The sequence below is a fragment of the Rosa rugosa genome, chromosome 5, assembly GCF_958449725.1.
Source record: "Rosa rugosa chromosome 5, drRosRugo1.1, whole genome shotgun sequence".
Classification (NCBI taxonomy): Eukaryota; Viridiplantae; Streptophyta; class Magnoliopsida; order Rosales; family Rosaceae; genus Rosa; species Rosa rugosa.
This window is the reverse complement of record NC_084824.1, coordinates 10,086,044-10,112,472: the sequence shown is the minus strand read 5'-3', so window position 1 is coordinate 10,112,472 and position 26,429 is coordinate 10,086,044. Positions and strand designations below refer to the sequence as shown.

The window sequence follows — 26,429 nt, the reverse complement described above, 5'->3', positions numbered from 1 at the left end:
GGCCCCATGCGCCTCCATCTCAACCTACAAATTGGAACACAACCTATGCACAAATCAATTCATCTCAACAAGGGGAAGGTTTTTCATACCTAGAGCTCAGCCTAACTTGAAGTGGATTGGCCGGAAAACGGCTTGAAAATTCTGGACACCCGAGATCTTCAAGCCTTCGATTCTCTGAACTTTGTTCGATTTGAACTAATTGGTGGGTATAGGGATAACCAGCGAGATGAGAGCTTCAAAACCTAGGTAGTGGCGTCATTGGAGGTTATTTGAAAACAGCGATCGAACTGGGTCAACAATACGAGTCTGCCGTGGTGTTTTTGCTTTGATTTGCTTCTGTTGATGGTGATCGGAGGAAACCAAGGCAAGAAACATGGCCGGTGTGAGGAGACGCTCCAAATGTAACCTGTCTGGCAGATTACGGTGGCGGGACGGTGGCAAAACCCATCGGGTTTGTATTCAGGTTGGGTCGCGCTGGAGAGAAAGCGAAATTAGGGTTTTTCAGTTGAAAATGGAAACTTCCCGAAATGGAAAGTTTCCCTTTACACTTGCTATTTATAGGTAGTTTTTGGAATGGTAACTTTGACTTTTCAAACCGTAACTTTTTCATACGAACTCTGATTCTTGCATGCATTCGATTAGTTTTTTTCTTCACATCAAGAGTTCGTTGGACTGCACAGAGTCTAATCTTCTATATGGTAATATGATGCAACTCTACGTACATATATAGCTTAGCTAGTCATGCAATTGTCACAACCAAACTATGGATGATATCAAAAGGTGATCTGGATGTAGCTTTCCAGAAAATGCATGGTACCTACATAGGCGTGAACCAAAAGATTGGTTGAGGGGTAAGTGCATATATGCATGCGTCTCTTTGCTGTGACTGTGGTCCTCGATCGACTCCATTTTTTGACCTGTATTCTTTTTTCCATGCCATCACGTACAGAGTATCGACACTGGCATGGCCACGAACCTCTGTGCTCGTTCATTCCTTCTTTCTTTTTATCTCAACGTAAATTTCATCCATATATGAAGGCCGCTCAACTACCGACGTCCTATTTGTGGTACTGCAGCACATAATGACATGATGAATTACGGGATGCCTGAATTATCATTTCAACAGTTTTGGGTGCCATGCATGTTCAATTAATATAAGTGATTCCAATACATTCACATGCAGGTAATAATTAGTGGAGTGTGATTCAAAAAGAGAGGAAGATCCGTAGATGCTTGTTTGTGTTGAGATGATATACATCCTACATGGGAAAAATTGAACCTTGTTAGTGGATTTATAATTAAGGGTTTGGGCCACTTCATCCATTGTCAATTGGTTTTGGATGTGAACCCCAGATTACTTTATCATGGTATCAGAGCCAGGTTATCCCACGTGTGCATGCCTCACGGCCACACGGGCTCCACGTCACCCAAAGTTGTCCATATGTATGGCTTGAAAATCCACCACACGTGCAAGGGCGTGTTGAGATGATATACATCCCACATGGGAAAAATGAGACCTTGCTATAAAGAACAAAAATTTAATGCGCGTGGTTCGGCAAAAGATCGGCCGTCTAGCCTAGCAACAATGACAAAGAAATCCACTATCAAAGATTAAGGATTGCAACCACCACAGGTGGTCGAGTTGGTAAGAGCCTCCAGGTGTGGAACTACCACACCCGGGTTCGAATCCCGCCGACGCTTATTGGAGTTAAATCCCAATATATTATTGGTGGCCAGGGGGGAGGAAGCGTTCCGACAAGATCCCCCGAGCAATGATTAGTCTCAAAAAAAAAAAAAAAGATTAAGGATTGCGAAAGAGTACATATATAGCTCTTAAAGGCATGACGACAGCTCTCAAAGAGCTTAACTCTACCTATCAATAAACCCCAAGCCCCGTCTGAGTCTTATATTAGCTAGCTTTTACAATAATTCCCTTAACTTGTTACTAATGTCAAATTGAACCACTTTTACTTCCCTTGAATTTGTGCTAGCTATATATGTGATTTAGATATTGTTAATCAGGTTATGACCCATTCATTCTAATGTTTTTGTTGAACCAAAAGACAACAAAAGGGAGAAGCCATATGGGTCGGTTGGAAGTATAATAATCAAAGTAATAAAAAAAAGAAGATGATGATCACTGCAGGGAATAAATAATTAAAGGCAAAAGTGCATGCAGCTGCCAAAAATGAAAAAGCTGTGAAAGGTTAAATATTCCATTAGAGAAAACTCCAAGTTTGCAGGACAGGATAGCAATGGTCCATCATGTTTTTGACGTGGAGGATTAAATTGTGATTTAATTCATGCATTATTTGTTTAGGTTACATGAACTTAACCAAATGATGAAGTACAATTGTAGTTCATGTAGAGAAACATGAATTTTGCACTTCTTTTTCTAGATGAATGAATCCAAGTTAACAAAAGTAAAATCTTATCAAACTAATCATTCATTTTGGCAACCTTTTTAAGACCACTTGATCGAGGAACCTCTAAAGCTGTGTTTGTTTCACAGATTTTGGGCATTGGAAAAGCCTGTGTTTGGGAGTGACAATGGAAGGGAAAATGCTTCCCAATGGAAAGGAAAAAGAGGTGGAAAATGATTCTCTCCAACCCACTCCAGTATCCACTTTCCCAATGGAAAGGAAAATGATTCCTTTCCTTTCCACAAACCAAAAGGAAAGGGCCCTTTAGGTTTTGAATGTAAAGCTTTGGGTATGTTATGTATTAGGGTTGATAATATTTTCCAAACAAGAAATGGAGAAGGAAGGAATTGTTATACAATGTTTTGCTCAAAGATAAAAAGTATACAATTGTTTTATTACACTTGTAGTTGTTTACGAAGTCTCAATTCACTAGCTTGTAGCTTCTTTGGCCTTCACAGAAACAACTCAAACAAGTTCTAAGTTCAAATCTTTGATTAAAAAAAGGAACAGATCAAGGAAAACAAATTTACCACCACGCGCGAGGAGATGATCTAAAATCGATATGTACAAACACGTAAATTCGCGAAGAGGGTACCTAAGAGCACTAAATGATACATTTCCCTACGAACCAATTAAACATTGAAATTGTCAGTGTCGATGACTGCTTTGTGAAACTATAACCCGTCTAAACAACGCGGCGGCGCAATGTGAAAAATCCTCGATTTTATAAAGTTGGAGAAGAAGGGAAAATTCAATGAATATGTGGACATTGAGAAATCAAGGATTAAACGTACAAAAAAGAAAAAGGAAAAGAAACTGCAGTGGAGGTACGTTCAGATGATATGATAGAGCTGGTAGTTCCCACGAGATTGCTTTCTACCCAGCACGCCCGGCCCAGACGCGAAAAGAAAAGCGAATAAAGTTGAGCAGCTGGATCTCCATTATGAACTCTACTTGCTGAAATGGAGAAACAAATTAATGAAAGGTGGTTCACTTATAGCAATGTGGGGTGAGCTGATTCTGTGACCATAACGTACATATGTTTGTTCATAATCATGCTTTTACCAACCCATGCACTAGTGCTACATATGTCTCTGTTTGTGCTCACTGGTAGCTATGAAATCGTGATGTATCTATATAGCATAAGACAGCGGAATAGTTATTTGCATTAACCAATTAGCCATGCTAGATGTGTAATTTTGCGCACGTGTTGATGCAGGTAAAGTGTTCGACAAAATGCCTGAACAACTTGTTCTTCGCATTAACCAACTGTGTTAGATTGTGGTGTTGTGCAACTGATGATGAATTACAACTTACATAAGGAAAATGATAGGCTATATCTATATAAGAAAGACCAACTTGTTGGATGATACGGTGCATGAGATTGTATGTGCTTCGTATTGAAAACGGAGACACGCATGAACACATTCTTAGATTCAAGAAATTGACAGGCTGAAAGTTTAGGCGGGGGATTAAGGGATTAGTGATAGCATAAGATTGTTTTGATGCATCATAGTTAGAAATGAAAACATACGTGTACACATTCTTAGATTCAAGAAACAAGTAAAAATTTCAGGCGCTGAATTAAGAAATAATTTTTTTTATGGTACATTAACATACGAGTGCATCAAGATATACTAATTCCTAGTAAAAGCCACTAAACCAGCTCCATATAGTTGTAGGTTATGTTCGACCAAAACATTGAGCGCGCCTACCTTTGCTTTGAACTCGTCCACTTGGTACATTACTAGCTAGCAATTATAAATAACTATGGAGACTGCTATTTATATTTGGTCAATTTTACAGCTGTAAGGATTAGCTGGTTCTTCAATACAGAGTTAAATCTTAGTTGCGAGACTCTTTTGCCTCGTTCGATCCGCGGAAAGGAAATCAATTCCTTTGTATTTCCTATGGGAAAGAAAAGCTAATGGAAAGTTTGTTTTCCTTCCGCTGTTTGAAAACGTTGGGGAAGCAACAAGAAAATATATATAAGTTTCTATTTTAGTATTTGGTTTGTACAAGGAAATGAAGCTAAATCATATTAAGATTCCATTTATATCCTTATGTATTAAAATATAGAATTATACAAATCTCGTAAACTTTGTGAATAAAATTGGATATAAATGTATTTATATTATGAAATTAATTAATGTTTGAAAAGTATAAGGGAAAATAAATCATTTGGAGGATGCATGGGAGAATTCATTTATCCTCATATTTTCACTTCTTAAAGGAAGGAAAGTTGTTTCTTTCCTTATGTGCACTATGTATCTCAAGTTCTCAAATTCACGAACCAAATGAGGTTAGTGCAAGCCTAACAATAGTCAGAAGTTAATTCAATTTATAGAATTTTCAAGCATATTTTACATTTTTGAAATTCAACCATATACACGGGTTCTGACATGGGGGGGAAGCCTTTGTATATTATAAATATGAATATCCAAGATTCCAACACGCACCAGAGCAATAAGCTTTGCTAGTTCCTTTACAAGAATCCAAAGCACTGTTTCAGTGGTTTCAGAGACCCACTAGGTGTAAAGCACCGAGCTTTTATACTTCTTCATCACCAAGCCACGTGCCTCCTTCAACAGGTTTGCTTCTTTATAATCCCAGCTTGCCACCATCTGTTTTTGTTCTTAATCAACTTCTCTAATCCCAAAGATTTTGATTTCACCGCTATATTCTAATGGCAATTGGGTTTGCTTCCAATCTTTGTGTGTTTATCTGAATCGGTTCTGCCATTGGACTTATCCAAAAGTGTGTGTTATATATGCAGGTGCATTGGTTCAGAACTTATCTGACTGGGAAAAGCTTTGGAATTTAGACTCGACTTTCATGGAGATCTCTCTGGAAATTGTCAATGTTGGGTTTTTCATAGTGTTATTGACGTGGGTTTTGCTAGATACACTGAGAAGAAGAAGAAGAGATGGTACTGAAAATGAGACATATTTGAGAGACAGAGCAAGCAGAGGATGTAAAGGTTTTGCTTTGATAACTCTTATTGCAAATGCCTTAATCTCAGTGTTCTACGTTGTTTTTGGAATTTATGACTACTGCGGTAGTGGAAATGTAAGTTTGAAATCAATCTTTTCTGGGATGACTTGGGTTTTGGCAACAATAGTGACAATCTACTCCAAGAACAGAGGTTTTAGTGAGCACAAAAGGTGGCCTTGGGTCCTCATTTTTTGGTGGATCTTCTCCTTCATTTTTTGCTCACTTTCAGTGTGCCTATACTTCATCACCCACTTCTTAAAATCTACAAAGTTGCCAGATATTCTTCCAAAGGCTAACATAGTCGAATTTGCTTCCTTACCTCTGTCAATGTTACTTTGTTGCAATGCTTTGAGTTATGTCCAGAAAGACAGTGATCTTAAAGAACCATTACTCGAGAAGGAGTTCGAAATTCACACCGATAGTTACACTGATGCTGGGATTTGGAGCAAAGTCACATTCCGATGGCTAAATCCACTTTTCAAGAGGGGTCGAAACCAAAAGCTGGAATTATACCATATACCATCTGTCCCTCCTTCAGAAAGAGCAGCAAATGCTTCAGCTTTGCTCGAAGAATCATTCCGGAAACAGAAGATGGAAGATTCTTCATTGCCAAAAGCCATAATTCGGGCCGTATGGAAATCATTAGCTGTAAATGCAGTTTTTGCAGGTATTTCTGTCTATTTAGTACTATTCAAATAGTGTGATTGGAAGTAGTATTCCATTGGCCACGATTACTTTACATTTTTCAGAAATGTTGGAATTATGCATTCAAAGATTTGTGTGTGAAAGTATGGCATCAAGTTTGAGATTTATATATTTTATGTATGTTACTAAAATCTTCACTTGTCCTGATTATACAACCTGCAGGTTTTTATATGCTTCTAATTTATTTTTGTAGGAGTTAATACTACTGCATCATATATGGGACCATTCCTAATTACAAACTTTGTGAACTATTTACTGGAAAAGCATGATGATTCAAGCATTCATCATGGATTGATTCTTGCATTTATATTCTTCATTGCGAAGACAATGGAATCACTGAGTCAAAGGCAGTGGTATTTTGGTGCTCAGATAATTGGTGTACGCGTACGAGCAGCTCTCAGTGTGTTGATTTACAAGAAGTCTATTTCGATCAAGTATTCTGGTCCAAGCAATGGGAAAATGATTAATTTGATCAATGTGGATGTAGAAAGAATTGGAGACTTCTGCTGGTACATTCATGGAATTTGGTTGCTTCCTCTTCAAGTCTTCTTGGCCTTGGTTATCCTTTACAGGAATCTCGGCGCTGCCCCCTCTGCTGCTGCTCTTATTGCCACAGTTTTGGTCATGGTTTGCAACACACCTTTGGCCAACATGCAAGAAAGGCTTCATTCCAAGATGATGGAGGCGAAGGATTCACGAATTAAAGTAACATCAGAGACTCTCAAAAGCATGCGAGTTTTGAAGCTGCATTCTTGGGAATCCACATTCTTGAAGAAGCTGCTTCAGCTGAGGGAAACTGAGAGGAGTTGGCTGAAGAGATACCTCTATACATGCTCAGTAGTGGCTTTTCTCTTCTGGGCTTCACCTACTCTGGTTTCAGTTGCCACTTTTGGTGTATGCATTATACTCAATACACCATTAAACACAGGAACTGTCTTGTCTGCTTTGGCTACTTTTAGAATTCTTCAAGAGCCCATCTACAACCTCCCAGAGCTCATTTCCATGATTGCTCAAACAAAGGTATCAGTTGATCGTATCAAAGAATTCATCAAAGAAGATCAATTGAAGCTAATTCCTGGTCATACTTCAAAAGAATCCAACGTCATGATTGTAATTGAGACAGGAGAATATGCATGGAAAACAAGTGATCAGAACTTAAAGAAGCCTACAATCAAAATTGTGGAGAAGATAGAGATAATGAAAGGATACAAGGTAGCAATTTGCGGTTCTGTTGGTTCGGGCAAGTCAAGCTTACTAAGTAGTATACTTGGGGAGATTCCCAAAATTTCTGGGGCAGGAGCAAGGGTTTATGGGACAAAAGCTTATGTTCCACAAAGTTCTTGGATTCAAACTGGAACTGTAAGGGAGAATGTGTTGTTTGGCAAGGAGATGATTGAGGGTTATTATGAGAATGTTTTGGAGGCTTGTGCTTTGGACCAGGATGTCAAAATGTGGGAAGATGGAGATTTGACTATAGTGGGGGAGAGAGGGATGAACCTAAGTGGGGGACAAAAACAAAGGATTCAACTGGCAAGAGCAATCTATAGTGATTCCGATGTATATATCTTGGATGATCCTTTTAGTGCTGTTGATGCACATACAGGAACACACTTGTTCAAGGTACTGGAATACACTAGGAAATTACTCATCATCATAGCTTGTGTTTATTGTTCATGCATGCACATTTAAGTTTATATTTAAAATTTGATATGGATTTGATCAAAAATTTGGAATTTTTTGCAGAAATGTCTCTTGCAACACTTGTCTCTAAAGACTGTCATCTATGCTACCCACCAATTAGAATTTCTAGAAGCAGCAGACCTTGTCTTGGTAAGTTCTTAGATTTCTTGTGCTCTAATCAGGTATATGGTAACACTATTTCATATAGTCTCTTATCTCTCCTTTTCTTATTTAATTCTTCATAGGTAATTAAAGGTGGTCAGATTGCTCAGTCTGGAAAATATGAAGATTTGATTGCCGACCTCAATGGTGAACTTGTCAGACAAATGGCTGCACATAGGAAATCGTTAGACCAAGTTAACATATGCCAAATAGATGTTTCCTTAAAGAGTAGACCTCATCAAGTTAATCTAATAGAGGTTGTGGAAGAGAAAGGGCCTTTCAACAATGGCACGCTTCCGGAAAAGAATCACGAAGAAGAAGCAGAAACTGGTCCAGTGAAATTGAGTGTTTATTCCACCTTTGTAACTTCTGCTTATGGAGGTGCTCTTGTCCCAGTTATCCTTCTCTGCCAAGTCCTCTTCCAGGGGCTGCAAATGGGCAGCAACTACTGGATGGCTTGGGGAACAGAGAAGGAAGGTAGGGTCAGTAGAGAGCGATTGATATGGGTATTTATTATGTTGTCTGGAGGGAGCTCCATCTTCATATTGGGAAGGGCAGTTTTTCTGGCAACTATTGCTATACAGACTGCTCAGAGTCTCTTCCTTAGAATGATAACTTCAGTATTCCGAGCACCCATCTCATTTTTCGACTCCACTCCTTCTAGCCGAATCCTGAATAGGGTTAGTTATATTTTTGTTTTTTTATTTACTTCTTCCAGTATATTAGATTCTGTTTTGTGGAAGTATATCAAGTTCTTAAACTAAAAGCTAACTATCATTTCCTGAATTCCTAACAAACAAAAAATCAAAATGGATTGCAGTCTTCCACGGATCAAAGCACTGTAGACATGGACATTCCTTATAGATTAGCTGGATTAGCATTTGCACTGATCCAACTAACAAGCATCATAGTCCTTATGTCTCAAGTGGCTTGGCAAGTTTTCCTTCTTTTCCTCGGGGTTCTTGGACTCTCCATATGGTATCAAGTAAGAACAGAGCTCATTTCGAAATAATGTCTTCATTGTTTAAGATCTTGGTTTTAAATACAGTAGTCATTCTCATACAAGTAAGATTGTGGTTAATGTTCCTTCCGGCTAATATTCAACTATTTTGGTGCACATAAGTATTATGTTTCATTTTATTTTATTGCAGGCCTATTACATTACCACAGCTAGAGAACTTGCGAGGATGGTTGGAATTCGAAAGGCTCCAATCCTCCATCACTTCTCAGAATCAATCACAGGGGCTGCAACACTTCGTTGTTTCAACCAAGAAAACCGCTTCTTGATGAAGATAATGAACCTCATTGACGATTATTCTCGTGTAGCCTTTCACAATTATGCCACAATGGAATGGTTATCGGTCCGAATCAATTTTCTGTTCAACCTTGTATTCTTCCTTGTTCTTGTCATTTTAGTGAGCTTGCCAAGGTCTGCCATTAACCCTAGTAAGCCCCTTCAACCCCTCACGTTTAGTCAGAAATAAGTTACCAAGAAACATGACTTGACAATTAAACTTATGTCATTCTGTTTTAGTATTCTTTCATTGATTCTTGGACACTTCAAATTCGGAACTAATGAAAAAAGTTCTCCCATCTCAGGTTTGGCAGGACTGGCAGCTACCTATGGTTTGAACCTCAATGTTCTCCAGGCTTGGGTGATATGGAATTTTTGTAATGTGGAAAACAAAATGATATCAGTGGAGAGGATCCTTCAATTCACAAATATTCCAAGTGAGGCACCACTAGTCATTGAAGATTGTAGACCAAACCCTGAATGGCCAACAGTCGGAAAAATTGAACTTGAAAACCTTCAAGTTCAGTATGATCCAGCTCTTCCAATGGTTCTCAAAGGGATCAGTTGCACCTTCCCTGGACAAAAGAAAATTGGAGTTGTGGGCAGGACGGGGAGTGGAAAATCTACCTTGATCCAAGCTCTTTTTAGAGTAGTAGAGCCCTCTGGTGGACATATATTAATAGATGGTGTTGATATTTCTAAAATAGGTCTGCAAGACTTGAGATCAAGGTTGGGAATAATTCCACAAGACCCAACATTATTTCAAGGAACCATGAGGACTAATCTGGATCCTCTGCAACAGCATTCAGATCAAGAAATCTGGGAGGTTAGGATCAAAACTTTTTAGTTTGCGCTAGCTACTGAAATTAGAAGATTGATATGGTGGTAATATTTAGTTTTTTACTAATATTATTGTTTGTGCTTGTTTTTCTCATTGTTTTCTTTCGGGATGACGTATAATCGCTTGTGACTGTTTCTCCTCATAATATATGGTTGCTCTTGTAAAGTTCAAAAATGATGCAACAACATTGTACAATATGATCCAGTTGACAACATTTGCATGCCTTAACAAATTGCAGAATGTTGTTAAGGCATGCACATGTTGTGAACTAGCTCGTACATCAAATTGCACAATGTTGTTAAGGATAGGTAATTTCACCAGCATTAGTTGATGTCATATAAATATATAATTTTTTTAATTCTCTGATCTCATTCAAGTTGGTAACAATGTAGTCATTCACTTTTCTCTCGCTTTCCTTTGTACGTAATTCAGGTTCTCAATCAGTGTCGACTTGCAGAGATAGTTAGGCAAGACCAAAGGCTTCTTGATGCACCTGGTATGTAAGAAAAGAAAATATAGTAATCAGCTCAGTCATATAATCAAAGTCGAATTTGTTTTGTCTTGATCATTATGTTGGCTTTTATATTTCCTTCCAAAACCTGGATTGTAATACAGTTGCTGAAGATGGAGAAAATTGGAGTGTGGGACAGAGGCAGCTTGTGTGCCTGGCACGAGTACTCCTAAAGAAAAGGAGGATTCTGGTGTTGGATGAGGCTACAGCTTCTATTGATACCGCCACAGATGTTGTAATTCAGGAGACTATAAGGAGAGAAACAAGTGGATGCACTGTCATTACTGTGGCTCATCGAATTCCTACTGTTATTGACAATGACTTGGTTCTAGTCCTTGATGAAGGTACTGTACAAAATCCTGAAAGAGGCAAAGCTTTTGCTTCTATGACAGAATTTGGAACCAAAAAAAGAACATTCGTGTTTCTTTTTGGTGAAAAATTAAAACTTTAATCAAGACAACATTCCCCTTTGATCACTGTAAACTTAATATTTTTTAGGTTACATGATTTGATCTTCTTTTTACAAACTCTTTGATTTGTACAGGAAAGGTTTTAGAGTATGACTCTCCAGCTCGGTTACTTGAGGATAGTTCTTCTGCATTCTCCAAGTTGGTGGCAGAATACTCGAGGAGATCTTCCATGAGCAACTGCTTTAGAGACCTATCTTGAGTATTTTGGTGAAATGAGCATGAACCTCAACTACTCCAAACTCCTGAAAATTTAAGAGGCCTGTGTCCTTCTCCCCCCCAACCAAAAGATTATTCTTGTTGAGTAACGAAATACATTGATGCCGTGAAGGCTTGGGAATCTGTGAGCAGACATTTCCTTGGTGCATAACATTCATGGATACAATAATGTTGCAGCTGGTTCAAGTTGTAATCATACAGCCTAATTGTTAATGGGAGAAGGATGTGGTTGAGCTGGTCGATCGAGAAGTGCTTTACGAGGGTCCTTACTGGTGAAAATTTGGAACTCCTGAAGAAGCTGCCGCTGTGATGGCACACCTCAAACAAAGTGAGACATGCATAACTCATTTCAGAAGATTGAAGTCCTGGAATGAGTGGACTGCAGTACAGAGTTTTCATTTGCTCAAGTCAAATCATCTTTATAGCGTGCGGCCCAAATTCAAGAGAGCAAAGGCCCATTTTGCCTTTGTCTGATAGAGACCAAAGGCTCCGTACCGTTTGTAATTAATATTCCATAGTCGTTACCTATTTCCTTTTTTTGATCGAAATCGTTACCTATTTCCTTCTGGGAGTAAAAGTATAGTTCGACCTTGCCATATACTTTAGGTTTTAGGCTTAAGAAATTTCGTCGCCACAAATGTGTTTTATTTTGAGAGCGCTCGTGTACGAAGGAAAAAGGAATACAATTTCTCTTGTCGTGCCATTAAAATGACAACAATTGATGATTTTTGGTGACCGAGCTGGAGCTTATGATAACCACAAGTCCATGACGAGATCAGCCCTAGCTGGGTGGACTGGGGAGTCCAATATCACAATTCACAAGTAACTTGGAGATTCCGATGATCAGTGGCAAATACCAGCTTTAGTGACCAGTGCTACTACTGGTGCTTTTAAGATCCACCAAGTCATATATCCTTAGAACCAGAGACAAATTAAACATGATCAACACCGTGTCAAATTAGTAGTTTTGAACTTGGATCAACCATTAAGTGAGCTAGACCACTTGCATACATATAGAACGCCAATATATACGACTCTTTCACCCAATTAGGTTGCATATGCATGCACGTATTCTTCAAATTTTCCAGGACCATGCCACGTTTAGAATCAACCTAGCTGGCTACTGCAAATTAATTATGAAATTATGTATCATATCTACTTGCCATTTGTCTTTTTCCAGAATTGCATGCAAGAACTAACACTTCCCTCTCGAATTGCATGACACAATCGTCCTATTTTTACAATTGCAAAAATCAATTTGCATTATTGGAGGTGATCAGACCTGGTTTTCTTTCATCTTTCATTTCTAAAGTCTCTCTCTCTCTCTCTCTCTCTCTCTCTCTCTCTCTCTCTCTCTCTCTCTCTCTCTCTCTCACGATAGATCATGGTTGTTCGAGATCTGCTGTTCATGTTGTTACTGCTGGTGCTTGTCTTAATACTCCTGCTTGGACTTGCTGTGAAGTTTTGCAACACAATCCCGCTTCCCCGATCCTGGGTGGAGAGAGGTAACCTCTTTGCTGCTACGGTAGAGTGCGTATTTGCTGGATGAGAGCCTGTTAAAAGTGTAATGAGTGTATTAGTGATCGATATCATCATCATTAATTGATCTTCCATTCATCGCATCATGCATCTATTTAAGTGAGTTTTCAATAGACGTACTGGTTTGTAATGTATTTTCATCCTATATGAAACAAACAGGAATTGATCAATGAAATATTAATTTGCCTCGATCTCTTTATAAGACTTATTCGATCATGAATTTGGGAAATACATGAACTTGTTTTGGTTCATTAGCACATCCAAAAAAAAAAGTTCCATGAACAAAAGAGAATTTGCAAATATTTTCTCTATTTCAAAACACAGTACTTCTCATTCTCCAAACGACTAATAGCTATTTGTCTATAGAGACATTTTTTCAGGACATGCGTATTAGTCATAATCATAGTCCACTTGATGCGACCTAGCATTGCTTCCTTAATTTACAATGCTTCCCAAATCCCAAATATCTTTGTTCCTCAGGTAAAACACAATCTATTTACTTGATCGATCAGGGTGATTTTACAAACTATTTACATTAATAGGAAATGATGACTATTTATATGATACATTTATCCACGTACGTATGCAAGAAAACAAAAGTGGAGATGGATGAAAGTGAAAATTAGTGCTATTGTTCTTCTGTTATCATTATTTTCTTCCTTTCTGAAAGCATTTTGGTTCATGGATGCATATATGATATTATATATGCTATCTATATTTTGAGATGTCCCTTAGTTTTCATTGAGGGAACTTCCTTCTTTCACTATACATTAATTTGGGTGCTTATGCTAAAACGTTCAAAATTCAAATAGACTTTGGTTAATTATTGCCTGATAATGGGTTTACAAATTCGTAATTGCATCCATGTACGTAACAAAATTAACTTGTTGGTAGTGTATATTCGCACCCAGCAAAAATATATATGCTTCCAAACCAACTTTATTTCCAAAGGTAGGAAAAAGATGTTTTTACACATTTTTGGGAAACAAATATTATATCTCCTTGTTTGTTATTTTTCACCACTAACTTCCATTCCTTGATACGTTAACGTTGCTGGTCTTTTGTGGTTTCTTCATGAAATTGAGAGAAATTTGGTCGTTGGAGAGGGCTAATTTCACTTCCTTTTTCAAACTTGTTTCATTATTTATTTGGCTCTTTTTATATTTAAATTTTCTCATTAACAGTTTGCCAAAGAAATTAAAAAAAGAGTTAATTTCGAAAACTGATGGAGATTCCAGTAAGTTACGAAATCGACTGAACTATACCTCAAAAAGTTTCCGACTCATGACCAGTCTTACCATAGGAACAGATCGATATAACATTCAAATAATATTGTAGTTTTAAGTAATTAGCAAATTGAAGATCGAGTAATGTAATGTGTAGCGGTAATGGTCATGGTCCCCTAGCTGCTTGATGCGACATATCTTTGCTTCCTTCTACTGGCCAGTAAACTTGCTTATGCAAACCAAAGTTTGCTTAGAGAATGTTAGAGCGGGTTTAAACCCGGCATGTTTACCTTTATTTGTTAATTTTGTTACCTTGAGAAGTTTGCTTCTGTAAAGTACTATGTATGCTTCGCGTTACTATGCAGAGTTGGTTGGCATTTCTTGGTCGAAAGAGTAGCTAGGTTGGTTCATCAAGTCATTAATAAGCGTTTGCCTTATTCAGATGGATCATTAACATGACATCAAATAGGCCACACTGCAGTACCAGAAATACTACACGCGGGCATGGCTACCCAAACAGAGAAATAATTATCAATTTCATTCACTCAATTTGATCTCTTATCCACGTGCGCTTGTATTTTCAATAGTTGAGCTGCTATGACAATTGGCATGCTGTAGGTGGAAACATTATGGGGGTTCTTATGGAGAGTACTCTCGAGAGGGATCGACACCTTGAAGATTGAGAAAGCTTTGTGTGAGTCTGTGAGATGGATGAGGTAGTTGCCGCTCGATCATGAACGTACTGAATATATGATGTAGGACGAGATTTTAGCTAATTTCAACAAAAAATCTCGAAAAGAAAGAAGCGTCTTCACATTAAGAAGAATAATTTAAATATTGGAAATTGATATTCAAATAGACTTCTTAATGATGGAATTAATTAATCATAAATTACTATTTTGGATATATCGGGATTCTCGAGCAAAATCTTGATTGTGATTCTAAGCGTAATATTCTTTAGTATCTAAGATTTTATTTCCGATTTTTATTTAATTAGGTTTAATTAGGTTTCCTAGTTTTAGTCTACAATAAATTGTTCTTTTTGTTTTCTAGTTGTATTAGGTTTATGCTATGTGCCCTATATAAGACACCTTTTAGACTGTAATTTTCATTCAAGTTATCAATAAAAAACCAAATATTAGAGAAGTTTCTCTATGTTTCTTACGGCTGTGCCCGTAAGTGCTAGTGGATTCTATCTCATCTCATATGGGTCTCGACGCTTGACGGAGGCTCTTACTATCGTGTTCACGCTTCCTGCATCATTTGGTATCAGAGCGGGTATCGCCCGCTTCTTAGCAGACGACGATCCAAGGGAGAAGTTCACTACCACCAACCTCAACGAAGCTGGTCGTAGAGTATCTATCAAAGAAAGTTTCGTTGAAGAGGAACATGCCAAGGGATTCGCCCTAGGACAACCTCATCAATCCAAAACAAAACATGGAACGTTGGATATTCACAACGCCGGATTACGACGACTTTCAAACTACATGTGTCATCAAAGACAATGTATGCTCTGTAATAATTGACAGTGGTCTACGAGAGAACTTTGTAGCAAACAAAGTTGTGGATTATTTTCAATTACCAACAGTGAAGCTGAGTGATCCATACTGGATTCCATTTGGAGATGATGAAAATGCACAAGTAACATAGGTTTGTAAAGTTCCTGTCTCTATGGGAAAATTTTATAAAGAAGAGATTACTTGTCATGTGATTGAAATGGACGACACTGATGTGCTTTTTGGAAGACCATGGCATGGAAGCCTCAAAGGTGGTTATTGCAAAGACAATACATATTTATTTAGGTGGAAGTCGCACAAAATTAAAATCAAGCTTGGAAGGAAGAATATCAAGAATGACCATCCTGAGGTGTGTGAAAATGAACATGAAGAAGCCACTTTGAAGATTGAAGAGAAACTCATTAAAGACAAGAAAGCTGATTCATTCATCACATAGATATCCATGTCATGCATGCCTAATTGTGTTCAAGATCAACCCAAGGAGAAGTCATTGTCCATTCCTTTTCAAGTGGAGGAGTTCAAGTTTCAAGATGCTTATTCTAAACTTGTCTACGGTATTGGATTCATGGTGATATATCTTTTAATTTTGAGAATATTGAAATTAATGGCTTATCATGTTTTATTCCTAGTACTGATCGAGCTGCATTCAAGAGGAACTCGAGGTCGAGTTCTTTTCAAGTGGAGGAGACTGATGTAGGACGATATTTTAGCCAATTTCAACAAAAAATCTGGAAAAGAAAGAATCATCTTCACATTAAGAAGAATAATTTGAATATTGGAAATTGGTATTCAAATAGGCTTCTTAATGATGGAATTAATCATAAATTATTCTTTTAGATATATCGGGATTCTCGAGCAAAATCTTGATTGTGATTCCAAACGTAATATTCTTTAGTATCTAGGATTCTATTTCCGATTTTTATTTAATTAGCTAGGTTTAATTAGGTTTCCTAGTTTTTATTGTAAACTAATTGTTCTTTTTGTTTTCTAGTTGTATTAGGTTTATGCTATGTGCCCTATATAAGGCACCTTTTAGACTGTAATTTTCATTCAAGTTATCAATAAATTAAAAAAACCAAATATTAGAGAAGTTTCTCTATGTTTCTTACGGCTGTGCCCGTAATTACTAGTGAATTCTAGCTCATCTCATATGGCTCTCGATGCTTAACGGAGGCTTTTACTATCGTGTTCACGCTTCCCGCATCAACATATAGTGCATAACTCCTGGAAAGGATTTACTAACTTGCCATCTAATTGTCAACCCAGATGCTAACAAACCCTTGTGACTCGAATTCGTGATCGAATGACAATCTGTAATAACTTAAGTCAAAAGGGGAATTAATCATGATCCAGCAGGTCGAGAAACCAACATGAATCCAAAATTTCAGTGAAAAAAAAACATGCTAGGCTGCTACACTATTAATATTATTATTATTAGTTTGTTACTAAATTTGTTCTCAGACAAAATGGAAAGTAAATTGTTTTCCACATTACAAATAACTTTCTCAATGCATCGGAAATCAAAACTGGAAGTAACAAGGGTGCAGCTGAACTTGGTCTTGAGGAAACTCATCAGAAGCTAAAGGGTGCTCAACCTCTGCCCAATGGTTGCACCATGCAACTGAGGCACACTGGTGATGTCAGTCAGTGCAGCAATAGCAGCGCGTGACACTAGCCAGCGCAGCAACAGCAGCAATGTACTTAGGCACGGCCATCGTGCAGCTGATCTACACTTAGCTCAGGTGAAAAGCATGAGTCAGTAAGAAAAGTCACAAGCTCAAGAAGAATGAATCTGGACCACACCATGGTGTACACGTGTCAGAATCTGCATGAAGAATAGCTTACTTAGTTGTAACAGAAATTAGCTGCTAATTAGTATAAATTGGTGTTTTTAGCTCATTTCTAATCAGTTTCTATCAGTTGCAACAAATTGTACAATTAGTCAATTACCAAGAATCAAATACCAGTTGCTTCTTACTATTCTCTCTGTTCTTCGTCTTCTTCATTTAGTTAGGTTTTCATTTTTCGCCATTGTTGCTTAGTTTTCAAGCTTTTCTCAACATGCCTATGAGTTTTAGCAATAGGCCGGGTAAATTTCTCCGAATGAGGTAGTTAGCTAGCCTCGGAGATGTTCTTATTACGTACTTAGTTGGTATCACAGTTACACGCAAGCAAAGCACCAGAATTAGCAAAACCCAACATAAACATGATGAACACTAGTCAAATTAGAACCTGGATCAACCACTAAGTGAGCTAGCACATATAGAATGCTAATGTATGACTCTCTTTCACCAATTTAGACATGCACGTACTCTCAAACTTTTCAGGACCACTTTCACAGAGATTAACCTAGCTACCTAGCTACTTGAAATTATGTAATCTAGCTATTTGCCATTTGTCTTCTTTTATCCAGAACTGCAAAAACTAACTTTTTCTCATGGTGCATGACACAATCCTCCTATTTTCACAATTGCAAACGTCAATACCATAAGCGAGCTAGACCGTATAGAATGCTAATGTATGACTTTCTTTCACCAATTTAAACTAACTATTAGCTAGTAGTTTCCAGTCCAGACTAGTTAGTGAATATAATAGCATTTGCTACTACTTATTTCTTTCGCACATCCTTCCTCTCTCTCTCTCTCTCTCTCTCTCTCTCTCTCCGGTAATAGATCATGGATGGTCGAGATCTGCTGTTCATGTTGGTACTACTACTGCTTGTTTTAGTTTTCCTACTTGGGCTTGTTGTGAAGCTTTGCAACATTATCCCGTTTCCCCCATCCTGGGTGGAGAGGTACCGCCAGTTTGCTGTAACTGTAGAGTATGTAGTTGCTCGATGCTTATTTAAGGTGTAATGTGTGTATTAGCTAGGGTAGCTAGTGATCAGTATCATCATTTATCATTGATCTTCCATCCATCGATCGACGCATGTATTTAAGTTTGGGTTTTCACTGTTCGTACTGGTTTGTATTTAATTTCATCCTGTGATATAAACAGGAAAAGATCAATGAACTATTTTTCCTCGATCTCTTTGAAAGACTTGTTCAATCACAGAATGGGCTCTTTTAATTCTCATAGTTCTCATTAGCATAACATGAACTAGTATTTTTAATTAATTACATTATTAGCCACTAATTCATTCAGCTGTTTCTGAAAATGTACGCAACCAACAAAATATGCACAGCATTAATTATTTACCCAGCTATGTGAAGTGATGCACCAAATCGTTTGCATCTAGCTAGCTAGCTACCTCTCTTCTTTGGACGCAGGCTGGTACTCCACCAATAATTGTAGCCTATTCACCAGATTGAGGGTGTGGAACCACTCAACGTACATGAGTGCACGGCACCCCAAATAGAGAAAGAATAATTCAGCATGCAATAATTCACTTCCTTTTTTTTTTTTTCCGGTTCTTGACCGTGGCGGATGTAGGATCTGAAAAATGAGTGGGTACAATTTTAGATCATTTTCTTTGAGCGAGCCCCAAATTTTTTTTTTTTTAGCAGAACTATACACTAATGTAGGAGTTGAGTATGTATCATTGAAATGAGCATAGCAATCACAATCCCAACAATTGGTGCAACAAGAGTAGGATTGATTAGTGTGTGTATATCTTGGAAATTATAGAAGAGTTGATCCATCTAAACCAACTCAAATGAAGTAATCACATCAGCAAAGGGTTTTGTATTTAATGATGACAACAATAATTTTTATTGATTAATTAATTTAACTGCTAGACAAAAACAGAAAAGTTAAACAGATTACATCAATTAAGGGACAAGACCTGTTCAAGGAACCAATTGGAACCGAATGAGTCTCAAGTATATGTGAGAGAGTTTAGGGATATCATGTTTAATCAAAGTAAAATAAGAGTAACAAAACAAATAACAGACAACATGCAAAGTCCAATTGTTTTTCTTACGAGTTGGGCACAGCCCTCAGAGAATGAGCCATATGTAAACTGAGGCCAAACTTGTCTTCCATGTTAACAGTCTCAGGTACAACTCCATCTTCAAGCTTCCAATCAAAACAGTTCAGGACTGAACCCAACATCAAGTGCAACATTCTCATCGCTAATGGCAAACCTGGACATATTCTCCTCCCACCGCCAAACGGAATAAGCTCGAAGTTTCTTCCCATAACATCAATTTCGGACCCCAAAAACCTCTCAGGTGTAAACAAGCTTGGGTTGTCCCAAACGCTGGAATCTCTGCCTACGGCCCAAGCATTGACCAGAACTTGGGCACCCTTAGGAATAATGTACCCTCCGATTTCTACTTCTGAATTGGCTTTACGGGGAAGTAGCAATGGCACTGTTGGGTGCAATCGAAATGTTTCTTTGATTATTGCTTGCAAGTAAGGGAGTTGAGCAATGTCTGATTCCTCAATTGGTTTTCCTTTCCCAATTATTTGGTCTAGCTCTGCTTGAGCTTTTGCAAGTTTCTCTGGACTGCAGAGTAGCTCAGCCATTGCCCATTCCATTGTGGCTGAAGTTGTATCTGTCCCCGCACCAATCAAGTCCTAAGATTTTAGTAAGACAAAATCAATGGGATCATAAATTAATTTCATCATACAGTACTATATAACAAACTTAAGCGAAGTGTTCATACACATAAATTAATTTTTTATGACATTAATTATTTGGACAGATTTGATGAATCTAACATTATTAAAGCAACTAATCAAGAAGGATGAGTAAGAAAGAGTTGATAATTAATTAGAGACTAACCAGAAACAAATGCTCAACTTTGGTCTTGTCCATTTCCTCATTTTTCTCTTCACTCATGTTTAGAAGAGTATCCAACATATCATTAGTCGGAATATAATCTTGCACTTTTCTGGATTCCAACCTTTGATTGATCATGCTGTCAAAGAGGACTATCGTCTTGTGAAAGTGGTAGGTCAACCGCCGCCTTATTCCTTGAGGGTCAAGCTTTCTAAGAAAATGAAAATAGTCGGCCACGTTTGGTTTCCCTATCTCTTCCATGATACCCCAAATAGTCTCCTTCAACTCCCTAGCCGTCTCACTACTGGGGTTAGCTAAATCCACCGAGAAGAAAGTCCGCGACAGCAGATTGAGCGTGGTTTTGAAAGCAGCCCTTCCAATGTTCACTGCCACACCTTTCTCCTTGCTTTCGCAGATATCAGCAATGAGCTCTTGCACTTTTACGCGCCGGTTGGCTTGGTTTGCATCAAGAACTTTGGTGGCAAACAGCTGCGAGTTACATATTTTGCGAAGGTTTCTCCATTTTTCTGAAACAGGCAGCCACACGATGCTGTCCTCGCAGTGCTTGAAGGAATTGACAGCATCTGGGATAGTTCGGTTGCAGAAGAGATGGTCGTGGGTTCGGAGGATTTCTTTGGCCATGGATGCTGATGAAATCACCACTGTGGTTACTTGACCGAGTTGCAAACTGACTATGGGGCCATAGCGTTCGGAAAGCTTGGTCAAAGAGAGATGGGGTTTGTCTCCAATCTCAAAGAGATTGCCAATTAATGGAAGTGGTTTTGGTCCTGGTGGAAGCCTAGTTCTAGGAATTGCCTTGCTTCTTCCAAATGAACGGAAGGCTTGGACTGAGAGCCCGGCAAGGCAAAGACATAAGAGCATACAATTCAAGAAATCCATTCTCAGAAGTTATCACAAAACTTGTTACCCTTCCCTTACAAATATATACGATATTTGGAGCACATGGAATTCATCATCCATTAATATTATGTTACGTGAGCTGCTCTCTTCAGCCGACCTATGCAATAGTAGAAGCAGCAAGCAGCAAATCTGGACTACTGTAACAGCAGCAAATATGGACTAACAGACAAGATCTCTAGCTAATGTATTTGATGTAGTTGTATTACTTGACCTATTGTATATAATTTTCATACACAGCTTTAGGTAGCTTGCATCGTTGTATACATATCCTCCACTTTGGAGAAGAATACAATGAGAATTATACCATAGACTATATATAATTGACATATTACTGGTGGTATTTTATATATAGGGGATACTTTATTGTGAGACCCCCCAAGTTCGGTTCTGCGCATATAATATTTGTTGCACAATCAAAGTTCTCTTAACATTTTTTAAATTCTAGCCGGCCTTTGTATAAGGATCCATGACCTACTGTAATAATTTCCGTTCGGTAGCAAAAGCTTGAGGTCTCTGCAAACACAAGTATTCAGTATTGCCCACCCCCCAACCCCCACCCCCACATCAAGTAAGTATTCAGCATCAGAGCAGTGCAAGAAATCTTGACCAATGGCTGAACCACTTTAGTACATATATTCATGCAAGCATAACATGCATGAATTCAATATATTTTTCTGTCTATATGTCTAGTGAAACATATCTTGGTTAATTGTAGTGACAATTTACAAAAGTGCATGTTGATTCAAACTCGTATTATCAGCTCAACTTAATTGTCTGTCTAGTACGTCAAAGCTCTCATTTCCTTGATCAGTGTCCACAATACATGTATATACACAGACACTCCGGCATACATATATGAATTGTGACATTTCATAATGCATTTTAGTGTCTAATTTTAAAAGAACAAGGGTTGGAAGATGAAGTGGCTAATATATAGATATAGAGGGCCCTTTCACTAATGGATCCCTATTTTTGGTAATTTTAAGGGATCTCTTGTGGAATCCACTTTTTGATCGCATTTCGGTATCTCGACTGTTCAGTTTTTAGATGCTAATGTATAGATCATTTCTGTAAATTTTCACTTAAATTGATGATCGTTAAGGTATCGAACTAGATTAAATTCATGGACGAACCGAATATGTCCAATTTGAACCGTTCGTATTCATAATTTTAAATCGCAGTTATGGATGCCTTAATGATTATCAATTTTGCTGTAAATTTGCAGAGATGATCTACTCATATATACCTAAAAACTGAACGGTTGAGATGTGGATATGTGATCGAAAAGTGGGTCTAATAATCAATCCCTTAAAATGACAAAGAAAAAAAAAATGATCTCTGATTAGAAGGGCCATGTGTGTGTGTCTATATCATTTTTTTAGTCATTTTAAGAGATCTCTTATTAGACCCACTTTTCGATCACATATTTACATCTCAACCGTTCAATTTTTAAGTCCTAATGTATGATTTATGTAAATTTTCAGCTAAAAATTGATGATAGTTAAGTGCACAAAAATTTTCAAATTTCTCTATATACTTTTTAAAGTTTGGAATACAGTAGAAGACTCATCCTCACGCTTTAATTGTATCGTTTGTTTCTCAAGTGCACAGAAGCTCTGAAGTCTCCCTTTTATTGGATCATCGTTTGTTTCTTTCCAGCTCTGTTTTCTGGAGTTTGTTTGTTTTGTTGCGTGTTTGGTTTCCTCTGGTCTTGCCGTGTTGGGCTTTGACTAGGAGGGCCTTGTTTCTCTTCAGTTAGCTTCTTGGCTTTTCAGCTTTTCTATTGAATTATCCATTCACCAATAAAATAAAGGGAAAATTTCGCAAACAGTATACCAAGTAAATGCCACTAATAATTCTTATACATAAAGTTCCAAACCAAACATTTCGGTACACGAAATCTGAAACTCGACCCACTATCAGTACACGACGCCAATTTTTGACACCAAAATGTCCATTATGCCCTCAGTTTTTTTTTTAATAATTTTTTTTTTCTGTTTTTTTTTTTCTATTATTTTTTTTCCTTCTTTTTTTCTGTTATTTTTTTTTCATTGGTTTTTTCTGTTATTTTTTTCTTTTCTTTTTTTCCTTCTTTTTTTTTCTGTTATTTTTTTTCCTTCGTTTTTTCTGTTATTTTTTTTTCTATTATTTTTTTCCTTCGTTTTTTCTGTTATTTTTTTTTCCTTCGTTTTTATCTCTTTCTTCTTCCTTCTTCCGGGCTCACTCCCTCGCTTCCAACGCCGCCCTTGCCCTCCAATTGGTGAGATTTATGGTTCTACAGCTTATATTTGTAACTCAGCCAATATTTAGTCATGTGAAAAGAAAGAAAGAGATAAAAACAAAGGAAAAAAAAACGAAGGAAGAAAAAAAATAACAGAAAAAATTAAGGAAAAAAAATAATAGAAAAAATAACATAAAAAATGAAGGAAAACAAATAATAGAAAAAAATAACAGAAAAAACGAAGGAAAAAAAAATAACAGAAAAAAAGAAGGAAAAAAAATAATAGAAAAAATGAAGGAAAAAAAAATAACAGAAAAAATGAAGGAAAAAAAATAATAGAAAAAAATAACAGAAAAAATGAAGGAAAAAAAAAAATATTTATTAAAAAAAAAAAAAACTGAGGGCATAATGGACATTTTGGTGTCAAAAATTGATGTCGTGTACTGATAGTGGGTCAAGTTTCAGATTTCGTGTACCGAAATGTTTGGTTTGGAACTTTATGTATAAGAATTATTAGTGGTCTTTACTTGGTGTACTGTTTGTGAAATTTTCCCTAAAATAAAATAAAAAATTGATAGAGAAGTCTCTCATTGACAATTGGACTCGATGAAAAGCCAACCAACCAGCTGGAAACAATAAAACTCATTTCGAACCATCCTTTCATTTCAACAAATTGAGCCGCCTCTGACTTTAAATCAGCGACTCCATCCACCACAGAACAGAAGCTCGATCGTGCTCGGTGATCATGGCTACGGTGCAGCTCGAAGTAATATCCAGAGAGCTCATCAAACCCTCCTCTCAAACTCCACATCACCTAAGACTAAGAGACTACAACCTCTCCTACTTCGATCAGCTCTCTCCTCGTAAGTACATCCCGCTTGTTCTTTTCTATAACCCTTGCAATACCACTGCTAGCACTTTTGAGACATCCATTCTCCTCAAAAAATCTTTATCTGAAACCCTAGCCTTTTACTACCCATTTGCCGGAAAGGTCAAAGATCAAGAGTTCATCGACTGCAACGACGAGGGAATTTTGTTCTTGGAAGCAAAGGTCAAACTGAAGTTGTCTGAAATTCTTGAGAATCCGAAACATGAAATTTTGGACCTTTTATTTGCAGACAATTTGCAGTGGAATGATACGAATTTGAGTACTTTACTTGCTGTACAAGTCAGCTACTTTGACTGTGGGGGAATGGCATTAAGTGTGTGCATGTCACACAAAATTGGCGATGCAGCAACCATGGTCAATTTCGTCAATGACTGGGCTGCCAAGGCTTCAAACTCAGGTAAACAAGTTTCCCCTTTGCTCTATACACCCTCGATTTTTCCAAGGGGTGACTTACCACTTATGCCGCAGCCGGAATATTCCATCAAGAAAGAAAATTGTGCCTCCAGAAGGTTTGTATTCGATGCCCAAAAAATTGCGGCCCTCAAAGCCATTGTAGCTGACAAAGTGCAAAAGGCTACAAAGGTAGAGGTTGTGAGTGCTCTACTATTTAAGTGTGCAATTTCTGCCGCCAATGCAAGTTCATCAGGTACTACAAGACCAACCCTTTTTCTCCAAAATGTTAACCTTCGTACCAGGATGATTCCTCCGCTACCAGAAAACTATGTGGGTAACATCAGTTGGGTATTTCCGGTACCAAAAAGGGAGGACATCAGTTTGCATTGCTTGGTGGGTCAAATGAAAGAGGCCTTGTCAGATTTCTGCAACACATATGTTAAGAATGTAAGGGGTACAGAATTGGCCTTGAGCATTAGCAAAACCATGGAGAAGATGCGGGCTATGTTCAAAAGCAGTAAGCGATGTGTGCAATACAATTGTAGTAGCTGGTGCAGGTTCCCAGTATACGAAGCAGATTTTGGGTGGGGAAAGCCTGTGTGGGTGAGTATTGGGGCTTGTCTTGACAAGAATGTTATAATTCTGATGGATAGTAAAAGTGGGGATGGGATCGAAGCTTTTGTCACTCTGGAAGAGCAAGACATGGCTGCTTTTGAGTGTGATGAGGAGTTACTAGCATTTGCTGCTCTAAATCCAACTCCATTAACAAGCCAAGTTTGATGTTGTAGTTGCATGTGCTATTATAACTACTAGATTAAAGTGTGCTAGAAAAGCAACAGAACATATGTATGGTTCTGCTTGTAATCAGACTCTTACGAATGTCTCAACTCTCAACCTTGAGTTATTTGGACTTTGGTTTATAGTTTAAACTATAGTCATGGTTTGTTAATGTCTTTTGTACTTTTGATAAGAAGTTTGTTCTCATATCCCCTTTTAATTAGATGTTGATATCCTTGTGATTTAATAAATTTTTCTAGTTCTGCCAAAAAAGACAAAAGTTCCTAATTTTGTTTAAGCCTTTAAGGGGTCTACTTAGTTTAAATTAATGTGATCTGGTTGAATTCCAACAAGGATTGCAGCTGATTGAAGCATGAAAGATGGAATTGTAAATCATTTTGATCGCAGGCTTACATTTGCATTGATCAAAAAAGAAAATGAGATAATGACATGTGAGCTGGTTCTCTTGGAGGCTTGCACACAGTTTTTATTTTTATTTTTTTTGGATATTAGTATTTGGGAGAGGGGAGGCAGGTCCCCCGGTTCAGGAACTTTATGATCGACCGTTTGCCCCGATTTTCCGAGGCAAGCCTTGGCAGGAGCCCAACTAATATCTGGGCCCCGAACCGATTACAATTGGGAGTAGACAGACCCCGCAACGTCTAAAAGCTTGCACACAGCTTTTGATCGTTGTTGGTAGCATGGATGCCAATAGCGTAGCAATAGTGACTGCTGCAACACATTTGCTATTGGACGTTGCAGCCTTTGCCACTCCCCGTCAGTCTTACCTTTACAAGTTGATGAAAACAATACTGAAATATTCGGAGGTAAATTGTTCATCACTGTCGATTCATTTACTGTTACTGACTGACTGTGTATCTGACTTATATTGCATGTAGACATTTATTACATTGTTACGATGCT

General features: G+C 37.8%; 3 protein-coding genes across 4 annotated transcripts; 2 read left to right on the top strand and 1 right to left on the bottom strand.

Moving 5' to 3' along the window:
• Positions 1–4,621: 4,621 nt before the first annotated feature.
• On the top strand, positions 4,622–12,122 carry LOC133712635 (putative ABC transporter C family member 15). Of its 2 annotated transcripts, none has more exons than XM_062138743.1 (11): positions 4,622–5,014; positions 5,200–6,084; positions 6,316–7,742; positions 7,866–7,952; positions 8,048–8,644; positions 8,785–8,949; positions 9,116–9,410; positions 9,564–10,084; positions 10,532–10,595; positions 10,715–10,954; positions 11,155–12,121. In XM_062138743.1, the coding sequence occupies exons 2-11, from the start codon at positions 5,259–5,261 to the stop codon at positions 11,277–11,279; spliced, it is 4,347 nt and encodes a 1,448-aa protein (XP_061994727.1). In that variant the 5' UTR covers positions 4,622–5,014; positions 5,200–5,258; the 3' UTR covers positions 11,280–12,121. The 2 variants fall into 2 exon arrangements, with proteins under 2 accessions (XP_061994727.1, XP_061994728.1); XM_062138744.1 differs by lacking the exon at positions 4,622–5,014 and adding an exon at positions 5,056–5,120 and having other exon boundaries at positions 11,155–12,122.
• Positions 12,123–19,290: 7,168 nt separating this feature from the next.
• On the bottom strand, positions 19,291–21,474 carry LOC133712237 (geraniol 8-hydroxylase-like). The gene is made up of 2 exons (XM_062138351.1): positions 20,308–21,474; positions 19,291–20,099 (listed from the first exon to the last, which is right to left on the bottom strand). Exons 1-2 carry the CDS (start codon positions 21,202–21,204, stop codon positions 19,497–19,499), a joined length of 1,500 nt encoding a protein of 499 aa, XP_061994335.1. The 5' UTR covers positions 21,205–21,474; the 3' UTR covers positions 19,291–19,496.
• A 2,610-nt stretch (positions 21,475–24,084) lies between these two features.
• LOC133709962 (acyltransferase Pun1-like) lies at positions 24,085–25,756 on the top strand. Its single transcript, XM_062135925.1, has one exon. The coding sequence runs from the start codon at positions 24,192–24,194 to the stop codon at positions 25,506–25,508; it is 1,317 nt and encodes a 438-aa protein (XP_061991909.1). The 5' UTR covers positions 24,085–24,191; the 3' UTR covers positions 25,509–25,756.
• Positions 25,757–26,429: the final 673 nt, after the last annotated feature.